We start from the raw sequence: 20324 nt of genomic DNA on the forward strand, positions 1-20324 counted from the left end.
AAGGAATGTTTAGTAAGCGCTCCAGTGTTGGTGTACCCCGACCCTGAGAAGAGGTTTGTGTTGGACACCGATGCTAGTGATCTGGGTATAGGGGCGGTCTTATCACAAGAGATAGAGGGGGGTGAGCGAGTGGTGGCATATGCCAGTCGTGCTTTGACTAAGGCAGAGCGAAAATATGCCACTACGAGAAAGGAATTGTTGAGCATGGTTACATTTATGAGGTATTTTAGACACTATCTACTGGGCCGTGAATTCACACTCGCTGCGGTGGCTACACAACTTTCAGGGGGTGGAGGGCCAGTTGGCCCAGTGGATGGAGCAGTTGGCCAATTTCCAATACATAATTGTACATAGAGCAGGTAAGCTGCATGCTAATGCAGATGCAATGTCGCGGGTGCCGGCGTTTGGGGGGTGTGAGGTGGAGCCCCGGGTTTGTGCCCTCCAGACCATAACCCCAGGGGTGGTGAATGTGTGGGGGGATTCATTTGAGTTGGGGGAGGCGCAGCAGGAGGATGAGGTCATTAAACTCGTAATAAGTTTGAAGCAGAGGGGGTTAGACGGTCGTGTGGCAGCAACAGAGCATGAGGGTGTGCGGCGTTACCTGCCAGTGTGGGATGAGTTGGAAGTGCGGGAAGGGATATTGGTGCGGAATGTAGTGAGGCAACATGGGGCTGAGGGGTGTCAGCCAACACAGTTGGTAGTGCCTGCAGGTGTGGTACCTTGTGTATTGTATTGGTTGCATAATACCAAGACTGGCAGCCATTTGGGGGTTCAGAAAATTCATGCTAAAGTTTGGGACCGGTTTTTTTGGCCAGGGTGGCAGGGGGATGTGCGGCGTTGGTGTCGGGAATGCATGGAGTGTGCATCGCGGAAGGAGGTAGGGGCGGCCCCCCGGGCACCAATGGTCTCTACAGTGTCAGCAAGGCCATATGAGAGGGTAGCCCTAGATGTTTTGGGACCCCTCACGGAGACGGGGAAGGGGAATAAATGGTGGTTGCAGATTATTTTTCGAAGTGGACAGAGGCTTTTTCCCTGCCAAATCAGGAGGCAATTACAGTGGCAAGAGTGTTGGTAGAGGAGTGGGTATGTAGGTATGGTACACCTCGCACTCTGCATTCTGACCAAGGGAGGAACTTTGAGTCTCGGGTTTTTCAGGAGGTATGCCGGCTGTTGGATATTCATAAAACACGGACATCCCCTTACTCACCCCAGTCCGACGGATTGGTAGAAAGGTTCAATCGGACCTTGCTGGCAATGCTTTCGTTATTTGTGAATCAGAACCAGTCAAATTGGGATACGTTGTTGCCGTATGTGATGATGGCATACCGGAGTAGTGTGCATGCCAGTACAGGGTATACCCCGTAACAAGGTGTTGTTTGCACGTGAAATGGTGCTCCCTATTGACATAATGTTAAATCTTGATCACGGGGAGAAGTTTAGACCTGTGTCAGAATATGTGGCAGGTGTGTCCCAAACTTTAGAGACTGTAGTAGAGGCAGTGAGGAGGCATCAGAATAAGGCGTCAGCGCAACAGAAAAAGGGTTATGATTTCAGAGCACAGCCTCAGTGGTATACAGAGAACGAATTGGTATGGGTGCGAGATAAGGGTAGGAGGAGGGGTCTGTGCCCTAAGTTGCAAAGGAGGTTTAAGGGCCCTTTCAGAGTAATTGAGCGGATCTCAGAAGTACTGTATAGGATACGTCCAGTACATGGGGGAGGGGAAACTCTTATTCATGTTAATCGCTTAAAACCTTGTGTGTCTCCTTCTGAGGAAATCCCTAGGTCCCAGGGAGTGGGAGTATGGCAGAAGGAGTGGAGGAGGCAAGTAGGGGGTACGAAACAGCCTCGAGAGGTCTACTCCCCTGCTAGCTGGTGGTTCCTGCAGCCAAGGGCTGGTCCAGATAATGGTGGTGGAGCGGAGCTGGAGAGTACAGGGACAATGCCTGGGATAAGGCTGCAGGAGATGCCAAGGGGGCCGGAGACTACAGCAGGGGGGATGGAGAGGATAACCCCACAACAATTAGGAGCGGTTCCACAGAGGGTGGCATTGCAGGAAACCCAGGCTGGAGTGGTAGAGAGTCCACAACCACAGCAACAAAGGCCAAGAAGGGATAGAAGACTTCCGGCTTGGACAAGAGATTTTAAGATGGATTGACTCGGGGACGAGTCTTTTGTAGCAGGGGGGGGGATAGTGTGGTGAGTGTTGTGGAGAGTATCTGTTGTGATTGTTAATGGGTTGCAGCTGGGGGGGGGGAGGAATGTCTTTTTAAAGAGGGGTGGAATAGATTGAGGGGTTTTGTTCTATTCTTGGGTTGGTTTGGTGGAGAAAGGACCGAGGTGGTTCGGGAGGGAGGGGAATCCCTTGGCTGTCCGCGGTTAATGTTGGGGGAAATGTGGTGTGACCGTCGATGATATTAGATCGGCCGTGGGCGAAGATAAGTAGGTAAGAGTGAGGTGGGGGGATGAATGTGTAGGGAAGTTAGCGATGTGTGGGCGATAAGGAGCCGTGGAGCGAAGTGCGCTTTGGGAGTAGAGCCTCTTCCTTCTTCGGGGGAAGGATGGGGGGCTGTGTTGCCTCTCCCCTGAGAAGTAACCGTCCTTTTAAAGGTTTCTGTCTTTTCGTATGAATGTGTGTGGTTGTGTGTCGATTTTAGCCGGGGTTGGTAGTACAGTTGTTGAGGGTGGGGAAGGAGACTGATGGGGGTGATTTGGGTGATATACGGAGTGCAGTGCTTTTTCCCTCACTAGATTTGTGTATTTATAATTATGGATTTTGTGGTGTGATCTGATGTTGTGGAGTCAACACGTGTGATGTATTGCCCCCCTATTGTCTGGTGTTGCCCTCTGGGAAGGATTGTGATCCCCGGCTATTACATTAAATAAAGTAATTCTATTTATACCCTTGGCTTCGGTGTCTGGACCGCCCCAGATAATTTATAAAGAAAGGTGGTGGCAGTGGTTACCAGTGAACCCGTTTAAGTTGTAGCGGACATAGGAGTTTTAGTTCGCTACACTTATTACAGTATTGTAAGGGAAAGTACTTTATCCCCCCGGGAGCATGTAAACATTGTCCTTTTAAGAATCATGCAATAAAACAGTCTGCTAATAACTGAACTTTACTATCCACTTGATGATCTCTTCACCACTTGAGAGTTACAATATTTTATTTACTGGACCTGCGGCATGGTTTTCATTTACAATACAAAGTTATTCCGCTAATAAACTGGCGAGTTGTTTCACTGCTGGCACCATTAAAACTATGTCAGTTATAGAGTAGTGATGGCCGATTCGCAAATGAATCGTTCTTTTTAAGTGAGCGGGTTGAACCGATTCATAAGCTCAGAACGAATCAAATTTTTTAATTATTTTAAAACGTTTTTAAAACTGATCTTTGGCTATTCAACATCCAAAAGCATCCCCCGCGATATCGGATTTATTTTTCATATTCTGTCTGCACTTGTCATCAATTTTAGGTTTATTCTTATGGTCGTCACTTTTTTGTCATCATTATGGTCATCATTTTTGTGTTCGTAGACTTCTGTCTGGTGCCGAGAACACCTGCACAGCCAGGTACCTAGGGCCTCATGTATAAACGGTGCATACGCACGAAAATGTTGCGTACGTCCGTTTCCACGCTCACGTCGAGATGTATAAAAACGAAACTTGGCATACCGCTACGCACATTCTCACGGCAGCTCCACACACAGCGTACGCACGTTTCTGCACGGTTTTGTAAACGGACGGCTCCCAGTCATCGCTACTGTTGTTACTCTTTTTAAACTCACAATCATGATGCTGACTTTAACCAATACACTGACATTAATTGTATGTTGTTTACAAATGTACGGCACCTGATTTTTATTCAGTTTGTAATAATAAAATAGTGCAGAAAATGACCAAACTATTACAACCGCATGGCAGCTCTTGCGTTGTTGGAAGACGTAGCTTATGGAAGAATTGGAGGAGAGCGTGTATTCAGGGATCATAGCGATTTATTCAACACCAAGTCGCGCCATGCCAGCTGTATGGGACGGCATAATCCGCTTGTCACCCAGATATATAAAATTACACTGTGGTTGAACAGGCAAACATTAAAGCGCAATTTGCCGTGATGTCCGGTTTTCCCAATGTAATCGGAGCCATCGACTGCACTCACATTGCTATAAAGGCACCTTCAGAGAACGAATTTGCTTATGTAAATGGAAAGCACTTTCACTCTATTAATGTACAAATTATGTGCGATTGGAACATGCATCTCATTAATGTAATGGCAAGAATGTAAAACAGGTAAACACCGCATTTATTTTTTAACTATTTTTTAAATGTGTTAATATCACACAGCGTATCATTTAGATGTTTTAATTCATTGGCAATATCTCTTACAGCATTCACTATTGTATTTTGTGCCTGCAGCATAGCTTCCGTCAGCACACGGCTGGATGGTCGCCCCCCCGGTTTCTGAGGCACGGGAATGTGTGCAGCCAGCGCCCAAAGATGTGCTCGGCACAGCAGCACCATCACCGCCTGTGTCGTCCTCGGCACTGGGGACACCTCTTGCACTATTGTATGTAAGAATAAACAAACGGAATAAATAAAAGTAATACCGCATCTGCGCCCTACTTGTTATTCATAAACATGCAAGTAATTCAAACAAGTATGCTACGAGAAAAACTCACCCGCGCTGACATCGGCGTCCCCCTCACCCGACAAAGTGTGAGACTGGGGATTTCACTCCCTCCGCCTGTGCTGTTAAGACTCTTACGATGAGCGGCCACTTGTTTTTTCACGTCGACTTTAATGTCCGACCACTTCTTTTTCATTTCGGCCACCATGCAAATACATAAAAACACTTTTAACTGACTCCGCCATGTTCTGCCGCTCCGTCAACTTTAGTGCTGATGCCACTACTTAAACCACCAAATAATATCACTTTTCTTTTCTGGATTTCTGTTAACATGACCTCCACTTCGCACTCGCTGAAATACTTATTTTTCCCACGTGGTTGATCCATTGTTGTTTAAGAAAAACAGAACAAAACCAGTATTTATACAGATTTACATATGCAAATATACATAATTATGAGCAGGTCAGGGGAGTGGCTGTGGGCTCGTTCACGTACGTAAAATTTCACGCTCATTGGGATTTATAACGGGAATGTGCGTCGATCTGTGCTTACGCACAGATTTATGCATCTGGATTTTTTTCTTGCTCATGCACATTCCTAGTTTTGTCCGTATGCCATATTTTAGTGTGAATTCTACGCACGTCATTATACATGAGGCCCCAGGTCTCTAACTGGCTGACTCCAAAAAAATCGAACTTACGGGTTTTCGGACACTAGGTCAGTGACTCAAACAAACGATTCGCGAACCGATCCCAAGAGCCCTTGCAGCGTTTACTGCAGAAATGCAGTTACGCTGTTAAAAGGAATAAAATAAACGCAGCTCTTCATCATTTATCACAACAGTAAATTATTGCATTTCTGTATAATAAAACAATATTTCTTTCATCAAAGAACAAACTAGAATATTTATTACTTTGACGTTTACACAACAACGCATGCAAGTTTACTCATGCTCATTGTATGTGTATGTGTGATTGTATTGGTAATATTGTAGTTGTTATTAACTGTGATGTAGTCCTTGATACTCATGCACGTGAATTTGGCTTAAGTAAAGAAAATAATAGCTATATATACACACGTGTTTATTCAGCATCGACACCCTTTCTGTTTTTTTTTATATTGTTTTTTTTTTATTGTGAATAGTGAAGCTGAACATTTTTGTTGAACACCAGGGTTATTTTTCAGTCAAATAATGTAACCTTGAGACAGATTTATTATCCGATCCCATGATTCGTTGAGTCATATGATCAGGCGCAAAAAAAGACGAAAAAAAAAGTGAATCATAGAATCGGTTTTACAATTGATTCAAGAGAGAGAAGGAATGCCGCTTCCATCAAATTGACAGGTCGGGTCACTTGGGGGCGGGGCTTGGTTGTGGTACGATGTGACGTCACGGGAGTTGGATTTATTTATTTAATTATTTAAAATTATTATTCATTATTATTTTTAATAATTATTTATTATTATTATACATTATTTATTTTTTTATTATAAATTATTTATTATTATTTTAAATTATTGTTTGTTTATTTATTTATTTATTTATTTATTATATTGAGGAGAGTGCTTATGAGTGTGTTATTTTTAAGTTATTATGTTAAAAATTATATTGAGGAGAGTGCTTAGGAGTGTGTGTTATTTTAATAAGTTATTATTTTGCCGGGCGCCGCCGGGACTGAGCGGGGTGGGTTACCTGATGGAGCATGAGCGTACGCTGTGTCTGGTGTTGCGGTACTGTGGTAAGGTCCCGGGCTTTGGAGAATCAGCAAAGGACTCGGAGAGAGCAATGCTGTGTGTCACATGCACATGCTGTTTAAGGAGAGTCGGGGGCGTAAGGAGATGTTGAAAGTTGAAAAAACTTATAATGTAATATCCATGTCTGGGGTGAGCAAAAGATCGGAATGCTAGCAATGGGGAAGAACGGACAACCATTATCAAGTAGTGTAACATTTTACAGATGTTACACCAAATGTATGCATTTATCAAATGTGTTGTTGTTAATTTAACTTGAACATAGTTGTACATTGTTTATTTTTCAAACATGTTACACAAATTGTATACATTTATCAGATGAGCTTTTTTTTTTTTTTTGGTAATATAACTTGACCATAGTTTTTTAGTCGCACAAATGTTTTAAGAAATAACATGAAAGTTTTTCAAAGTAATATGTACAAATGTTTTAAAATGTGACATGAAAGTTTTTCAAAGTAAGATGTACAACTGTTTTAAGACGTAACATAAAAGTTTTTCAAAGTAAGATGTACAGATGTTTGGGTGTTTTACAAAAACATTTTGTTAAGTGTTTGCAGCCCAAACGTATTTTTAAAATGTACAAAGTTTTATGCATTCATTTTGTGAATTAGTTTTGAAATCTAATATGAACATGGCTTTTATTTTACAAAAGCAAAGTTGTAAAAAGTTTGTAGGGTTTTTATCAAAGGAGATTTTGTTAATGTAACATGAAGTTTTTTTATTTTCAAAGTTGCACAAGTGTTTTAAAATGTGTCATGTATACGTGTGTTTTATTTTTCAAGCTTGTGTACATTTATCAAATGAGTTTTTAAAATGTACCATGACCGGGTGTTTTATTATTCAAAATAAAAGTTGTGCATATGTTTTGTTATATGTATGCAGCACGGTTGTGTTTGTAAAATGAGCTAATTTTGTGGGGTGGTGGGAATAAAGCGTATTTAAAGGGGTACCCCTCTCATGGAATCTACCGATCTTTACCAGCTGATGAACCCTGAGCCACATGGGGACTGGGGGTTTTAGCCGTGAGACTCAACACCTAGGCATTAAATCCTTATGTCAGCAATGGTCCCCATGCATGTACACAGTGTAGGGTCAGCTCCAGAGAAAGCTGTAACTACGAGTGCAGCTAATTAATAGCATTTAATTTATAACAGTAGGAGCTAGTAAACTGCATTTAGCAGTCACATTAAAACACGTTAAAGACTTTAAAGAATAAAGCCTTAGTTATTTTTTAATAAAGATGGCTTTTCAGTAAATGTTGGCTTTCCTACAAGGTGACCCCCGAGGCTTATGCTTATAGCATCCGGGTGCCTGATTTGAGATGCTTACTGAGGATGCCATGTTAACACCGGTAACTGAGCTGCACCATGTGTCACACTTAATGAAACTTAGTCCTAATTCAACAGAACCAGTCGTCATCCACTTTGCAGTAAGATTTCTGAGCGAAAAGTGAGCGAAGTTTCATTTTCTTACTTTACCACTTATTGGTTAGTAAGGGAAATGGAGGCGGTAATATGTCGGACACGTCAATGGCACTGAGCGCGAGGGAGTGTGCGGTGTGGCGCGAGCTGCTAGCTGATGTAACGCTGCGAACAGTGGGGCTCTTACGTTTTTAAGATGCGGCTAACTATCCCCGAGACACTTTAGCCAGGTTCGTGTATATTTGCTCTTAAAGCTGCTGTCAACGCCAGGAGGGAGCTGGCTACCAATAACATTTTTAGCTGGTCTTAAAGCTTGCTGTATTTTTCAATCAGTACATACACGGTTTAGAAGAAAACCTAATCAACATTTAAATAAATAAAAAATAAACGTACAAAACTATTGAAATCCACCAGAAGCATGTACATATTTTTCTGGTTCGCATGTTAAAACAATGTCACTGAAATATCACCACATGTCAAAGCTAACAAGGTAACATGATTGTATCAGCGGAACAAAAAGCCGTCGCCTGGATATGTATAGCTATGCACCGCCCGACGTGCCACCTCCTGCTTCACCCCAGGCTCCTGCTGTACCGCTTGCAGCTCCACCCACGTCCGAGGTCCCGCTTCCGGCTGCTGCTACGTCCAAGGTCCTGTCTCCTCGGCCCCTCAGTGGTCCCCTCCTGCTCCGGCCTCCTGGTCGCCTGCGGCCCCTCCAGCTGCTGTGGCTCCCTCGGGCTCCCCTTTGTCCCCCGGCCTTTCTCATCTGGCCTCCTCTGTTTCCTCCTTATTCCTCTGTTCCTCCTGTCTCTGCTCCTTGTCCCTCTGTGCCTCTGTTCACTCCTGGCCCTTTTGTCCCTCCATTCTCTGTTCCCTCTTTGTCTCCATTCCTGGTCTGCCTGTCTGCATTCCCTGTTCTGTGTCAGGTCCTGTCCTGGCTTCTGCCATTGTGCTTGTTTTGTCTGTCTATTCTGTTCCCGGTTCCCCGTTAATGGTCTTGTTCTTGCCTTCCAGGTCCCGTGCCCCCGGTCTCGTCTTGTCCGTCGCCTCCCCTGGCGCCCAGGGTGCATGCCTTTGGGGGGGTCTGATCCTCGTGTGCGCCACACCCCTTCATCATCCACGTGTGCTTCCCCGATTGTGCCCAGCTGTTCCCTGTTATTTCGACTTGACTCTTGTATATCAGTCCACGTCTTGCTCTGTCTGATGTCGGTCATTGTTGTAATGTGCGTCGCTGTTCCTTTGTCTCCCCGCATAAATGCCGTTATCCCACTATCCTGCCTACCTGCCTATTCCTTCCTCACTTCCTACCTGCCGGTCCTCCCGCGGATCCTGACAACAACATTGTATAGTGACTGACATGTTCATTAATTATTGTAGTGACTTTCCAAACAAATAAGCCAGCGTTGGAAGCACAGCCTTTTTGCTAGTGGTGGTGGTGTAATGGTGTGGGGGACATTTTCTTGGCACACTTTGGGCCCCTTAGTACTAATTGATCATCGCTGCAACGCCACAGCCTACCTGAGTATTGTTGCTGACCATGTACATCCCTTCATGACCACAGTGTACCAATCTCCTGATGGCTACTTCCAGCAGGATAATGCACTATGTCATAAAGCTTGAATCATCTCAAACTGGTTTCTTGAACATGACAATGAGTTCACTGTACTCAAATGGCCTCCACAGTCACCAGATCTCAATCCAATAGAGCACCTTTGGGATGTGGTGGAACGGGAGATTCGCATCATGGACGTGCAGTCGACAAATCTGCAGCAACTGTGTGATGCTATCATGTTAATATACAGCAATATATCTGAGGAATATTTCCAGTACCTTGTTGAATCTATGCCACGAAGGTTTAAGGCAGTAAGGGGGTCCAACCTGGTACTAGTAAGGGATACCTAATAAAGTCGCCGGTGAGTGTATATACATACATATATAAACATATTCACACACACACACACACACACGCACACATATACACTCACTGGCCACTTTTTTAGGTACACCTTGCTAGTACCGGGTTGGACCCCCTTTTGCCTTCAGAACTGCCTTAATCCTTAAGTCACTTAAATCACCTTTCTTCCCCATTCTGAAGCTCGGTTTGAACTGCAGCAATTTGTCTTGACCATGTCAACATGCCTAACTGCATTGATTTGCCACCATGTGATTGGCTGATCAGTAATTTGCGTCACCGAGCAGTTGGACAGGTGTACCTAATAAAGTGGCCGGTGAGTGTATATGTATGTAGAGAGAGACACACACACACACATATGGGAAAAAAGAAAGAAAGAAATTTGATCTTATTAGCCCTGTTATGTGCACCCTCCTCTGACTTCCAGTTAACTGTCGGAGTGACTACAAAATACTGTTATCAACTTATACGGCACTGAAAGACCTTGCACCAGAATACCTTAGAGATCTACTGGTCTCTTACAATCCTCCTCGCTTGCTTTGATCTCAAGAAGCAGGATATCTATTAGACCCTCGAGTAGTATGAGCTACAGCAGGTTGCAGAGCATTGTATTATAGAGCTCCACAGCTGTGGAATAGTCTTCCAGCGGATATGCATGATTCAGGCTCACTCTCAATATTGAAGTCCAGATGAAAAACACACTTGTTTAGTGTAGCTTATAGGGACTCTAGTTTTAGCTCCAGATAACTGCTCATTCCTGGTTAGACCTATAGTGTGAGGTATAGAGCTAGGTGGGGATCAGTGCCATTAGCTTTGGATGAACTGAACTGAACTTTGGGTGAACTTCACACTCCCTTGTGGAACTGGATTGTTGACGTTCAGGGACTCCACCTGCCTGCGTTCCCACTTTCCCTTCCCTCCTACTTATGCTGCCATAGCCATATCTGCCAGAGCTTACATATAGCACACACCTAACTGTTTGCATTGCCCATAGTGCCCCTTCTCTTCCTGGGGTGTGCTGCCCAGAGACCCCAAATTATCAAGATATTCTGCCTATCCTTCTGCCTGCAACGTCTCCATTACTTGTGACATCTTTCCGGCCTGCTTGCCCTTCTGCCTGTGACATATCTCCTGCAAGCCCTGCTGCTGCCCCTCTGTTCGTCCTGCCATCAAAAGCAGCATCAACACTTCCCTGCCATCACCCGACTTTACGATCGAACTTACGCTAAGCTGGTGCAACCCACTGCAGGACCACAGGGCAACATCTCTGTACTGCTGCTAGTCGATAGGTCCAGGTCAGTGTCCAACTCTGACGGAAACAAAGAAGGCAATGTTGGAATTTAAGTGAGTCAGAACATTCTTTGGACTTCATTTTAAATGCACTGTTAAGACCTTGTGCATATAGCTGTAAGGTTTTGTAAGCATGCAAAAAGCACACTGGGCTTAAAGGTTAGTTCAGAACCCAAAATCTGAAGCGATCACAAATGTTACGCATAAACATGCATGTGTAGGTACATGTTATGTATCACTGTCCGGATCAACAAAATCAAATTGTGATGGCAATTTATTTAGCTGAGTTGTCATTACACAAAATCGCCCAGCCTGAGTTACACACACAAGCACACAAAACACAACCGAGCATTTAACAATACGCCATTTTGTTTGAGGGATCCTTGGAAATCATCCGACGTACACCAAACATAATTAAAGATCATAGTGACATTACAAGAAAACACAACAATAACTTACTTGATTCCTCCATTGGGGTGACCGTGGCCTCCAACAAAGTTGTCGCGGACTTCAGTGCTGCAGTTACTTGGTTTGCTGGTCTGAGTCCATCCATCCATCCATTTTCCAAACCGCTTATCCTACTGGGTCATGGGAGGTCCGGAGCCTATCCCGGAAGCAATGGGCACGAGGCAGGGAACAACCCAGGATGGGGGGACAGCCCATCACAGGGCACACTCGCATACCAGTCACTCACACATGCACACAGATATTCAGTTACGTCCGGTGTATTAACTTTCAAAAACATTAAAACTGACATTAACGGTCTTCAAATGTGTCACATTTTCACATTTAAATAAAAAGTACTCACATAAAAATGCTCACATAAGCAAGCTCAAAAACACCAAGCACAGAAACACACTTACATAAACTGGCAAAAGCCTTGTGCAGAACAAAAGTACAATCACTTTTGTTATTTACAACGTTCAGGGGTCGCATTGTGAGAGCAACTTATGTTACTCCCTGTCACGATCGCCGATAAAAGCGGGCGATCGAGCGTGCAGGCGAGTTAGCAGGAAGCAGGCAAAATCGGGGGAAAAACTGGGATTTATTCTGGAACGGGACGGGCAAGACAGAACACTAGTAATGACGCTCACAAACATCAATGACAATGACAATAACTCTGGTAAGACATGGACTCAAATAGACAGGACTGGTTGAAAATAATCGGACACAGCTGGGTAAGATCAGGGAAGCACACGTGGATAATCAGGGGGGCGTGGCACACACGAGGATCGGACAAGCCGGGCCGTTACACCTCGGGTGTGCATTATTTTCTAATAATTCAACGGTCCGGAGTCAATTATTCCGCTTATACTACGGTTGCCACACCTCAAGACATCGATCAAATGATATATTTCAAGGGATTCGTCCGGTTTTTCTACTTAAATCGCTATTGTGAGTAGGATTATTTCTTCCGCATCTCATCCAACGACTCTTTTGCTAGTTCCAAAACGTCATTTTAAAGCTGGCAATGGAGGCTTGAGCCGTTGATAGCAGACTAATACAGTTAATAATGAAGTTATTAGAAAGAGAGCGAGAGAGACAGAGAGAGAGAGAGAGCTTGTATGAATTAGGCTACCCCTGTGTGTCCCTCAAGTGTTCTGAAGCACCGTCTCTAAACTGTAAGTCTGCTTTAAGATGCAGCGCTGTTATTACCTCGCTAGTGAGAAATGTCATGTGTAGCCTTTAAGTTGGTACACTAGGCTAACTAATACTGCTGCAGCCCAGTTGTTGAAAGTTTCATATTCACCGTAAATATTAAAATTTACTTTCGGAAAATCGTCTGTCATATTGTTGTTTTTGTTAGTCCTGTGTGCTGTATAGGTACTGTATGCTAATTCCCGTTATTACAGTTAACTATGCGAAGTGATATGGAACTGTAATGCGGTCAAGAGAGCTACCTGGAACTACGTTCGCCGTGCGTTTATCTGAAAATAATTGCACACCTCAGAACGTTCGTCAGCCAATCAGATTCAAGCATTCAACGGTCCCGTAGTATAAGTAAGGAATAATTGACGACGGGCCGTTGAATTATTAGAAAATAATGCACACCCGAGGTGGTAATGCGGCCACGACGCGAAGCGGAGTGGCCGTTACACCTCGGGTGTGCATTATTTTCTAATAATTCAACGGTCCGGAGTCAATTATTCCGCTTATACTACGGTTGCCACACCTCAAGACATCGATCAGATTATATATTTCAAGGGATTCGTCCGGTTTTTCTACTTAAATCGCTATTGTGAGTAGGATTATTTCTTCCGCATCTCATCCAACGACACTTTTGCTAGTTCCAAAACGTCATTTTAAAGCTGGCAATGGAGGCTTGAGCCGTTGATAGCAGACTAATGCAGTTAATAATGAAGTTATTAGAAAGAGAGCGAGAGAGACACACAGGGAAAGAGAAACAGGGAGAGAGAGCTTTTATGAATTAGGCTACCTCTGTGTGTCCCTCAACAGTGTTCTGAAGCACCGTCTCTAGACTGTAAGTCTGCTTTAAGATGCAGCGCTGTTATTACCTCGCTAGTGAGAAATGTCATGTGTAGCCTTTAAGTTGGTACACTAGGCTAACTAATACTGCTGCAGCCCAGTTTCATATTCACCGTAAATATTAAAATTTACTTTCGGAAAATCGTCTGTCATGTTGTTGTTATTGTTAGTCCTGTGTGCTGTATAGGTACTGTATGCTAATTTCCGTTATTACAGTTAACTATGCGAAGTGATATGGAACTGTAATGCGGTCAAGAGAGCTGCCCGGAACTACGTTCGCCGTGCGGTTATCTGAAAATAATTGCACACCTCAGAACGTTCGTCAGCCAATCAGATTCAAGCATTCAACGGTCCCGTAGTATAATAAGGAATAAACTATATCTTACACTGACCAATTTTCCCCGGTCCTTATCTGACCTGTGAGTTTAGCTGTGCTTTTATTTGGCGAATTATCTAATCCATTCAAATCTAAAACTTCTGACTTCCAACGGTCTGTTTGTTTGCAATCGCTGCATACGCGAAATGCGCCTGGTGGCAACACTGTTAAACAAAGCATATATTTTAAAAAGTCTAAATATACATACCTTAATATGTGTCTTAGTCCTTCTCTGACTTCGTAGCGCTTTCTTGTATCAATTCTCAGATGATCCCATCAGTTCTGATCTGCAAACCTTTTATTTCTTTAAACAGATAAATAGAGCCTTCCACTGACCTCTGCGTATGCGCACAAGTTTGAAACTAGTTGCGACCGGAAGCGTCCGGTCCATCACAGTATAGACCTTTTGTGAATGTAGAAGTTATAAATTCATATTATCTAATTTTTAATTATTTTTTGTAATGTTTGTAACCTTAACTCTACACAAACAATTTAATATATATACAACAACACAGTACAATTGTGGTGGATATATGTTTAAGAATGAAATGTGCAACAGGTTTTAGAACGGTTAACCAATGTAGATTTTATATACATTGAATGCAAAATTAAAGTTAATGAAAGAAAATTCACAAAAAAAGTGCTGTTGCGCTTTAATAAAACAACAGCACACGTTGGTACAGTAAAAACATTTAAATTTTACAGATAAAGCATGTAACCATAAGTCTAATTTCTGTAAACATACAGAAAAGAAATTGTCCAGTTTCACTGAAGGGATTTCTCTGTTATTTTACAAACTGTGCGTAAATATACGTTTATGCAATGTCATTTTAAAAAATTTTTTCTGTCATTTAACATAACAGGAAAAAAACGTGAATTACAGTCAAATTGACTGATATAAAACAGTTTAAAATTCTGAAAAAATTTGTCTTATTTTACAGTGTTCTTACAGAGTTACATTTTTGTGATTAGCTACAGAGTTAATTGGGACATGATAAGCCCCAGAGCCAGCTAGGGTGCAAACACACACCTACTGTACATGATCGCAACATGCAACAGCAATCGACATGCATTCTCTACAGGTTACACTGTTACATTATCTTGTATTTTCCTAATGATCACATTAGTTACGTGTTATACAATGTTATATAATATCCCATATTGCCATGCATTATAACATATGTGCAGAAAATATCATTGTTGCTTTGGATAAATAAATTCATGACCATACACCATAAATTTTGCTGTTTTGAATAGTAAACAAAACGTTGCATTACGTGCGTTATAGTAACTCTTAAAATCACGTATCATCTGGGTGTATTAAGTAATACTAAGAAACGATGAAAATGTGAAAATACTTTCTGTGCTTTCCAGCTCGTATACCACTTCCCCTCCCTCCTTCATTGCTTTCTGTATTGGTCCCTTATAAAGGCATTCACTCTTCTCAGTTCCCGTTTAGTTGTTGCCAGCAAGTGCCGTTCAGTCAAAAGCGAATATGAAAAAGGTGGTGGTTCTTTTTGGTAAGACCAACTCAAACTCATTTTTTCAACATTAAACACCTCGTCCTCTCTCTGTAATGTGCTTATCAAGTTTTGTTTGTTTTTCATCTTTAGTCACTGTTTCATTGTATTTGTTCCTGTCTGCGATTTATTAGGCTGAATGTGAAAAATCTGTTCATTTATACCATAAATAGTTTTCCCCCTTATTCCAGTCTGTGCGGACTTTTAATGGGTAGTAATTGTTTTTGCAGATCCTCATACCCTATTGTTCTGATTTGAGTAAAATTGTACGTGGGTTCGATAGTCTTAAGCCTGAATATTTTATCAGCATTTATATGTTATATTTGGGTTTTTAAGCTCTTCACTGATATAACATTGATTCAGCAGTTCTATTGGTCTAACTCATTATTGATAAGTATGAACTATAAAAAACATAAAGGAAAGCATATATTGACTGCTGAAATAGCGCTCCTCAAATAATAAAACAAAATAATAAATTATTCACTGAAAATATTAAGATGTTAGAAGACATCCAACTGCGTCATTTGTCGATGAAAATGTTTTTTGCTTCCGATAAAAACATATCATTTCACTTTTGATTTAAAATAAGGCAGTAATGAAAGTTCTCTGTTACCAAAAACAAAGGAATTGGCCGACTATGTATCGTAAATAACAAGCTTTAAAATAGTTTTTAAGCTTTTCCAACATTTACAATAATTATTTTGCTGTTTAAATTATTTCGTTTTAGTATTTAGCACAAAGCACGATGCGTAATATTCCTCTGATTGTACGTACTAGATAACTTTTTAATACCTTATTCTAAAACTAAAAATTAAACGATATAAGCTTTTATCTGAAAGAATGAAACACTTTTATCCTAGGGCGTAAATGTGTATCAGGGGGATGCGTGTTTACGCCACGTCTCAGGCTCAGTTTCATTCCGCGATGTAAACTGAAACTATGCCGCTCTTAGTCACAATGCGAAGTTCCAAGTGTCTTGCACACTGATGTTTATTTACAGCACACTTAGCACTGACGTAAACACCGTAGAACTAAAGATACAGGACAAATACAAAGAAAATACATATTACATATTCGCTAACAATAACATACATACAACGATAAACTCAAAGTACAACATACCACTTTTGCCTGCTTGTGAGCTAAGAGGGAATGTTTGAAAATCCTAGCTGGAGAGGATGTTCTCTTAATTTCTTGTGCAGTCTAAAACTCCAGCGCCGCTCGCAAAACTTATTCCTCTCCAGCATATGGGAAATGACGTATAACATATACGTCCGAAACAGTTAAAATATATGCAAAATATTTAAAGGAAACAACCCTTAATCAAATAAAATCCCCTTGCATTCTGCAATGTAAATAATATTAAATATAAATATAACACATATGAAATTAATCAAAAGCAGATGAATCTATTGAAAATGAAATAGTAATGCCAGCTAATGGTAATAGCAAATTAAACCAAATTACAATTTTAAAACAAAGTTTACTACTGTCAGCACAGAAACAGTTACAACCAAGGCTTGACACCGCGCAGTAGTGTGTCCCATTGCGAATTACACTGATTTTTATACACTTTTATTTTATCAGGATATTCATCACAGGGATTTTCCAGGTATCATTTTTGGACCATTTGCTATCATTGTCCCTCCCTTTCCATTGCTCAGGTATTCCTCGCACCTGTGTGATAAGGCTGACATTTATTTTATTATCTATTCCCTTGGTAAACATGACCGGGCAATATTGTTTCTTTGTATAGTTTTGGCAAAGACCCCATTAATGCAGTAGGAAAGCAAAACTTTCCAAGTTTCACTGATAAAAAGTAACAAGTTTTTGGTGGTTTCAGCTGGTCCCAAGATGCTTAGCCACAGAAAGGAATATTGTGGACCTTCGAAACAGTGATAAGCTGCGCTAATCAAAATACATATTCATACATCAATGGCTAACAGAAGATAATTAACAGATACAAAACTGCATTCTGTAGAGGTCACACTCTCTACCTGCGTATTATACAGTGCTATATAATATTCTACAGTGTTACTTTCTTTTCCTATTTTTGCTTAGCATTGCGTTTTTCACTAGGACACAACATCAGATATTAAGCCTATTTTCACTGATTTTCATTGATTTTTGGTGGGGCGTGACACACGAGGGCTGGACGATTGGGGCAGGACAGGATGATTAGTTTAGCTCATCACAATACAGAGTGGGCACTTTACGGGTTTCCAGTGCATAGTTTGAACACTGACCAATCAATATCTTTGTCCTGGCCACTTCAATTGCATGTAGTCCACTAGGTTATTTCCTGTATTTAGTCTCACAGTCAAACCTATCAGATTATTTTTTCTGTATAAAACATCATTTGAAATTATGAACGCAACTTAAATATTTCAGAAAGATGGTCCATGGTGGACAATACCATTTCCTGAAACAGAGTAGCCTAAATTATCACTAGAGTTTTGCTGGGGCAGTTGGTATTTCGTTGTTCTTGCAAAAAAATTCTTTGAAGACGACCTGAATATTATTACTTATTGACTGATATACACACATGTAGAGCATATAGCCTTCTTTTTCAGTGGAGAAAATGGGACTTCAGAAAATTAAACATCACTACTAACCTCATAATTACATCATTTTGATCTTGATTTCAATAATTACTCTTGCTACTGGTGTCATCATTTATATCTCATACACATACATTATGGAAAGGACAAATCTCTTCAGAAATGTGGTAGGCTTGTGTTCTCTTTATTTCTGATGAAGCAGAAATATACCTTCATGAGGCCCAAAATCTCTGCCTACTACAATGAGAGTAAAAATAATTAGCATCCAAAGAGCTACACTGTCACCCCCTAAGAAGGTCTGACCTTGATTTACAGTCCCAGGATTTTTGGACTGAGTTTGCAGATCAGATCATCTGCAATATTTTTATTGTGTTCGCCCTTCTTAAAGTTCGACCTGTCTCACATAAGTTGTTCTTTCTTGCGTGGAATCCAGTCTCTCTCATGCAGTATATGCATTTTCATGCTTTACTTCGCATGGACAGTAAGCAAGGAGCTGGCAGTTAACATTAAAACTTCAGGCTTTATAGGGTTCAATTTTCGCTGGGTGTAATTCTTGCTAGAGATCCAATAGGTTCAATTTACGCACTTTTCCTGCCTCCTCATTAGCATTTGATTTAAATAACGAACATTCCGGCTTTCACTAGTTCAATTAGTAAACATTTTGAGCCTCATCAGTTAACATATAAGATCAAGGGGGCTTTAAATATAGTTAACCAGAGAGCATTTTGGTTTTCACTAGTTCACCTATAGTAAACACTTTAAGCCTCACTAGTCGACTAGTGCAGAAAATTGTCGGTCCCTAGTTAACTAACTGAAAAAGAGTGACTAGCAATAGTTTTTCTTCAGCTAGTGCAGTGGTTCTCAAACTTGGTCCTCAGGCCCCACTGCCCTGCTTGTTTTCCTGCTATCCCTACCCCACACATAAGTCCCAGCTGTCTTTCAGCTTCTGATTGACTGAACACACCTGATCCAGGTAATCAACAGTGTGTGGGGCAGGGATAGCTGGAAAACAAGCAAGGCAGTGGGTCCCGAGGACCGACCTAGAGAACCACTGAGCTAGTGCAACAAAATAGCAGTCTAGTGTGATGAAATGTCCAACTAGTGCTGACAAACACTGAACTAGTGGAGAAAACTGAGGTCTGATAACAAGGATGTTGAATATATGCTCAGACCGCTTTCCATAGAGTCCCCCCATGCTCTCCCTGTTGCGCGTTAATTTGAAATCATGACGTCATTTGCTACTTTATAGTTAGATGGGTTCTATGTAGTTTTAATGTCTTTCCCTGAAAGCGTTGAGGTAAACAAGTTATACATGTACAAACGTTGTATGTCTTTTTGATGTTTCAAAAAATAATTTAAATGAATTAAATCACTAATAGATGTTTGATGGGAAAAAATAGAATGTATTGCTTATAGGATTTAACCTATATTGTGCATGACAATTGATGTGATATTGTTAATTTCTAATTATAACTGTGACGATCGGTCAGGGAAGCAGGATATGGGAAACCGCAATCCAAAACAAAGGAGTTTATCTCAAGCAGGCAGACAAGGGAGCACACAGGCGACAACGTCAATGACCGACCTGGGGAAACAGACTTGAACGTGGAAATACAGGACATTGACATCAGAATAAATGCGAGACAGTTGGTACGCTGGGACTTCCCGCAAGGGTAACGAGACGGGCGTGGCACACACGAGGGCTGGACGCGCTGATCATGACAATAACTTAACTGTAGCAACTTAATCCTTACATTTATCAACTTATGCTGACAATGATGTCTTTGTAAGTATTGAGATATTATCCAGTTCTAAGATCGTAATGCACAGTTTCCTATGCTAATACACAGGCCTACAGAAATTACGGGACACTAACTGTAACATCATGATGCATGTAGGGCCTTACCCCACGTTTGAAAAATAGTGAGGTCCAGGACCCGGGGGTTGGGCGTGGGTCTTGTCAATCACATTATTGGTACCATCCCCGTCACAAGCTGTTGTTTTTTAAAAGTAATTAGTTATGTGAAAGTTTATTAGCCAATTTATTTATTCAGGTTTGGACTTCCTACAGCCCAGGATGCATGGTTTCCTATGGTAACACACATATACAGAAATTGCAGGACACCAAATAGGTGATACAGATCTATTTACATGGAAATGCATAGCTACCTCGTGTGGAATCTTGAGGTCTTCAGCTGATTATAGTCTTGTTAATAGCTATTGCGTATTTAAGTCTGCGTTAGAGTATGTTTCCGAAGTCCAGTCATTAATGTTGTGACGTTAGTTCATGTTCCTGAATGTGTCATCTTCATTAAATCCCACGTTCACCCGACTCCTTGACTCCTGCTCCTGTTTCCCTGGTCCGTGCCCAGAGTTTCATG

At 41.6% G+C, this 20324-nt stretch overlaps 1 protein-coding gene across 5 annotated transcripts in view; it reads left to right on the plus strand.

The window, feature by feature from the left end:
• Positions 1–20324, plus strand: part of LOC125742073 (uncharacterized) — a 103087-nt gene that overhangs the window by 75005 nt on the left and 7758 nt on the right. The window contains exon 1 of one of the 5 annotated variants that reach the window (XM_049013723.1): positions 15295–15382. The exons of the other annotated variants lie outside the window; for them this stretch is intronic. Within the exon in view, the coding sequence (XP_048869680.1) occupies positions 15358–15382 (25 nt within the window). The 5' untranslated portion in view covers positions 15295–15357. Of the gene's footprint in view, positions 1–15294; positions 15383–20324 lie in introns of those variants that run through there. 5 annotated transcript variants of the gene reach the window in all.

This window comes from Brienomyrus brachyistius, chromosome 5 (genome assembly GCF_023856365.1).
Source record: "Brienomyrus brachyistius isolate T26 chromosome 5, BBRACH_0.4, whole genome shotgun sequence".
Lineage (NCBI taxonomy): Eukaryota > Metazoa > Chordata > Actinopteri > Osteoglossiformes > Mormyridae > Brienomyrus > Brienomyrus brachyistius.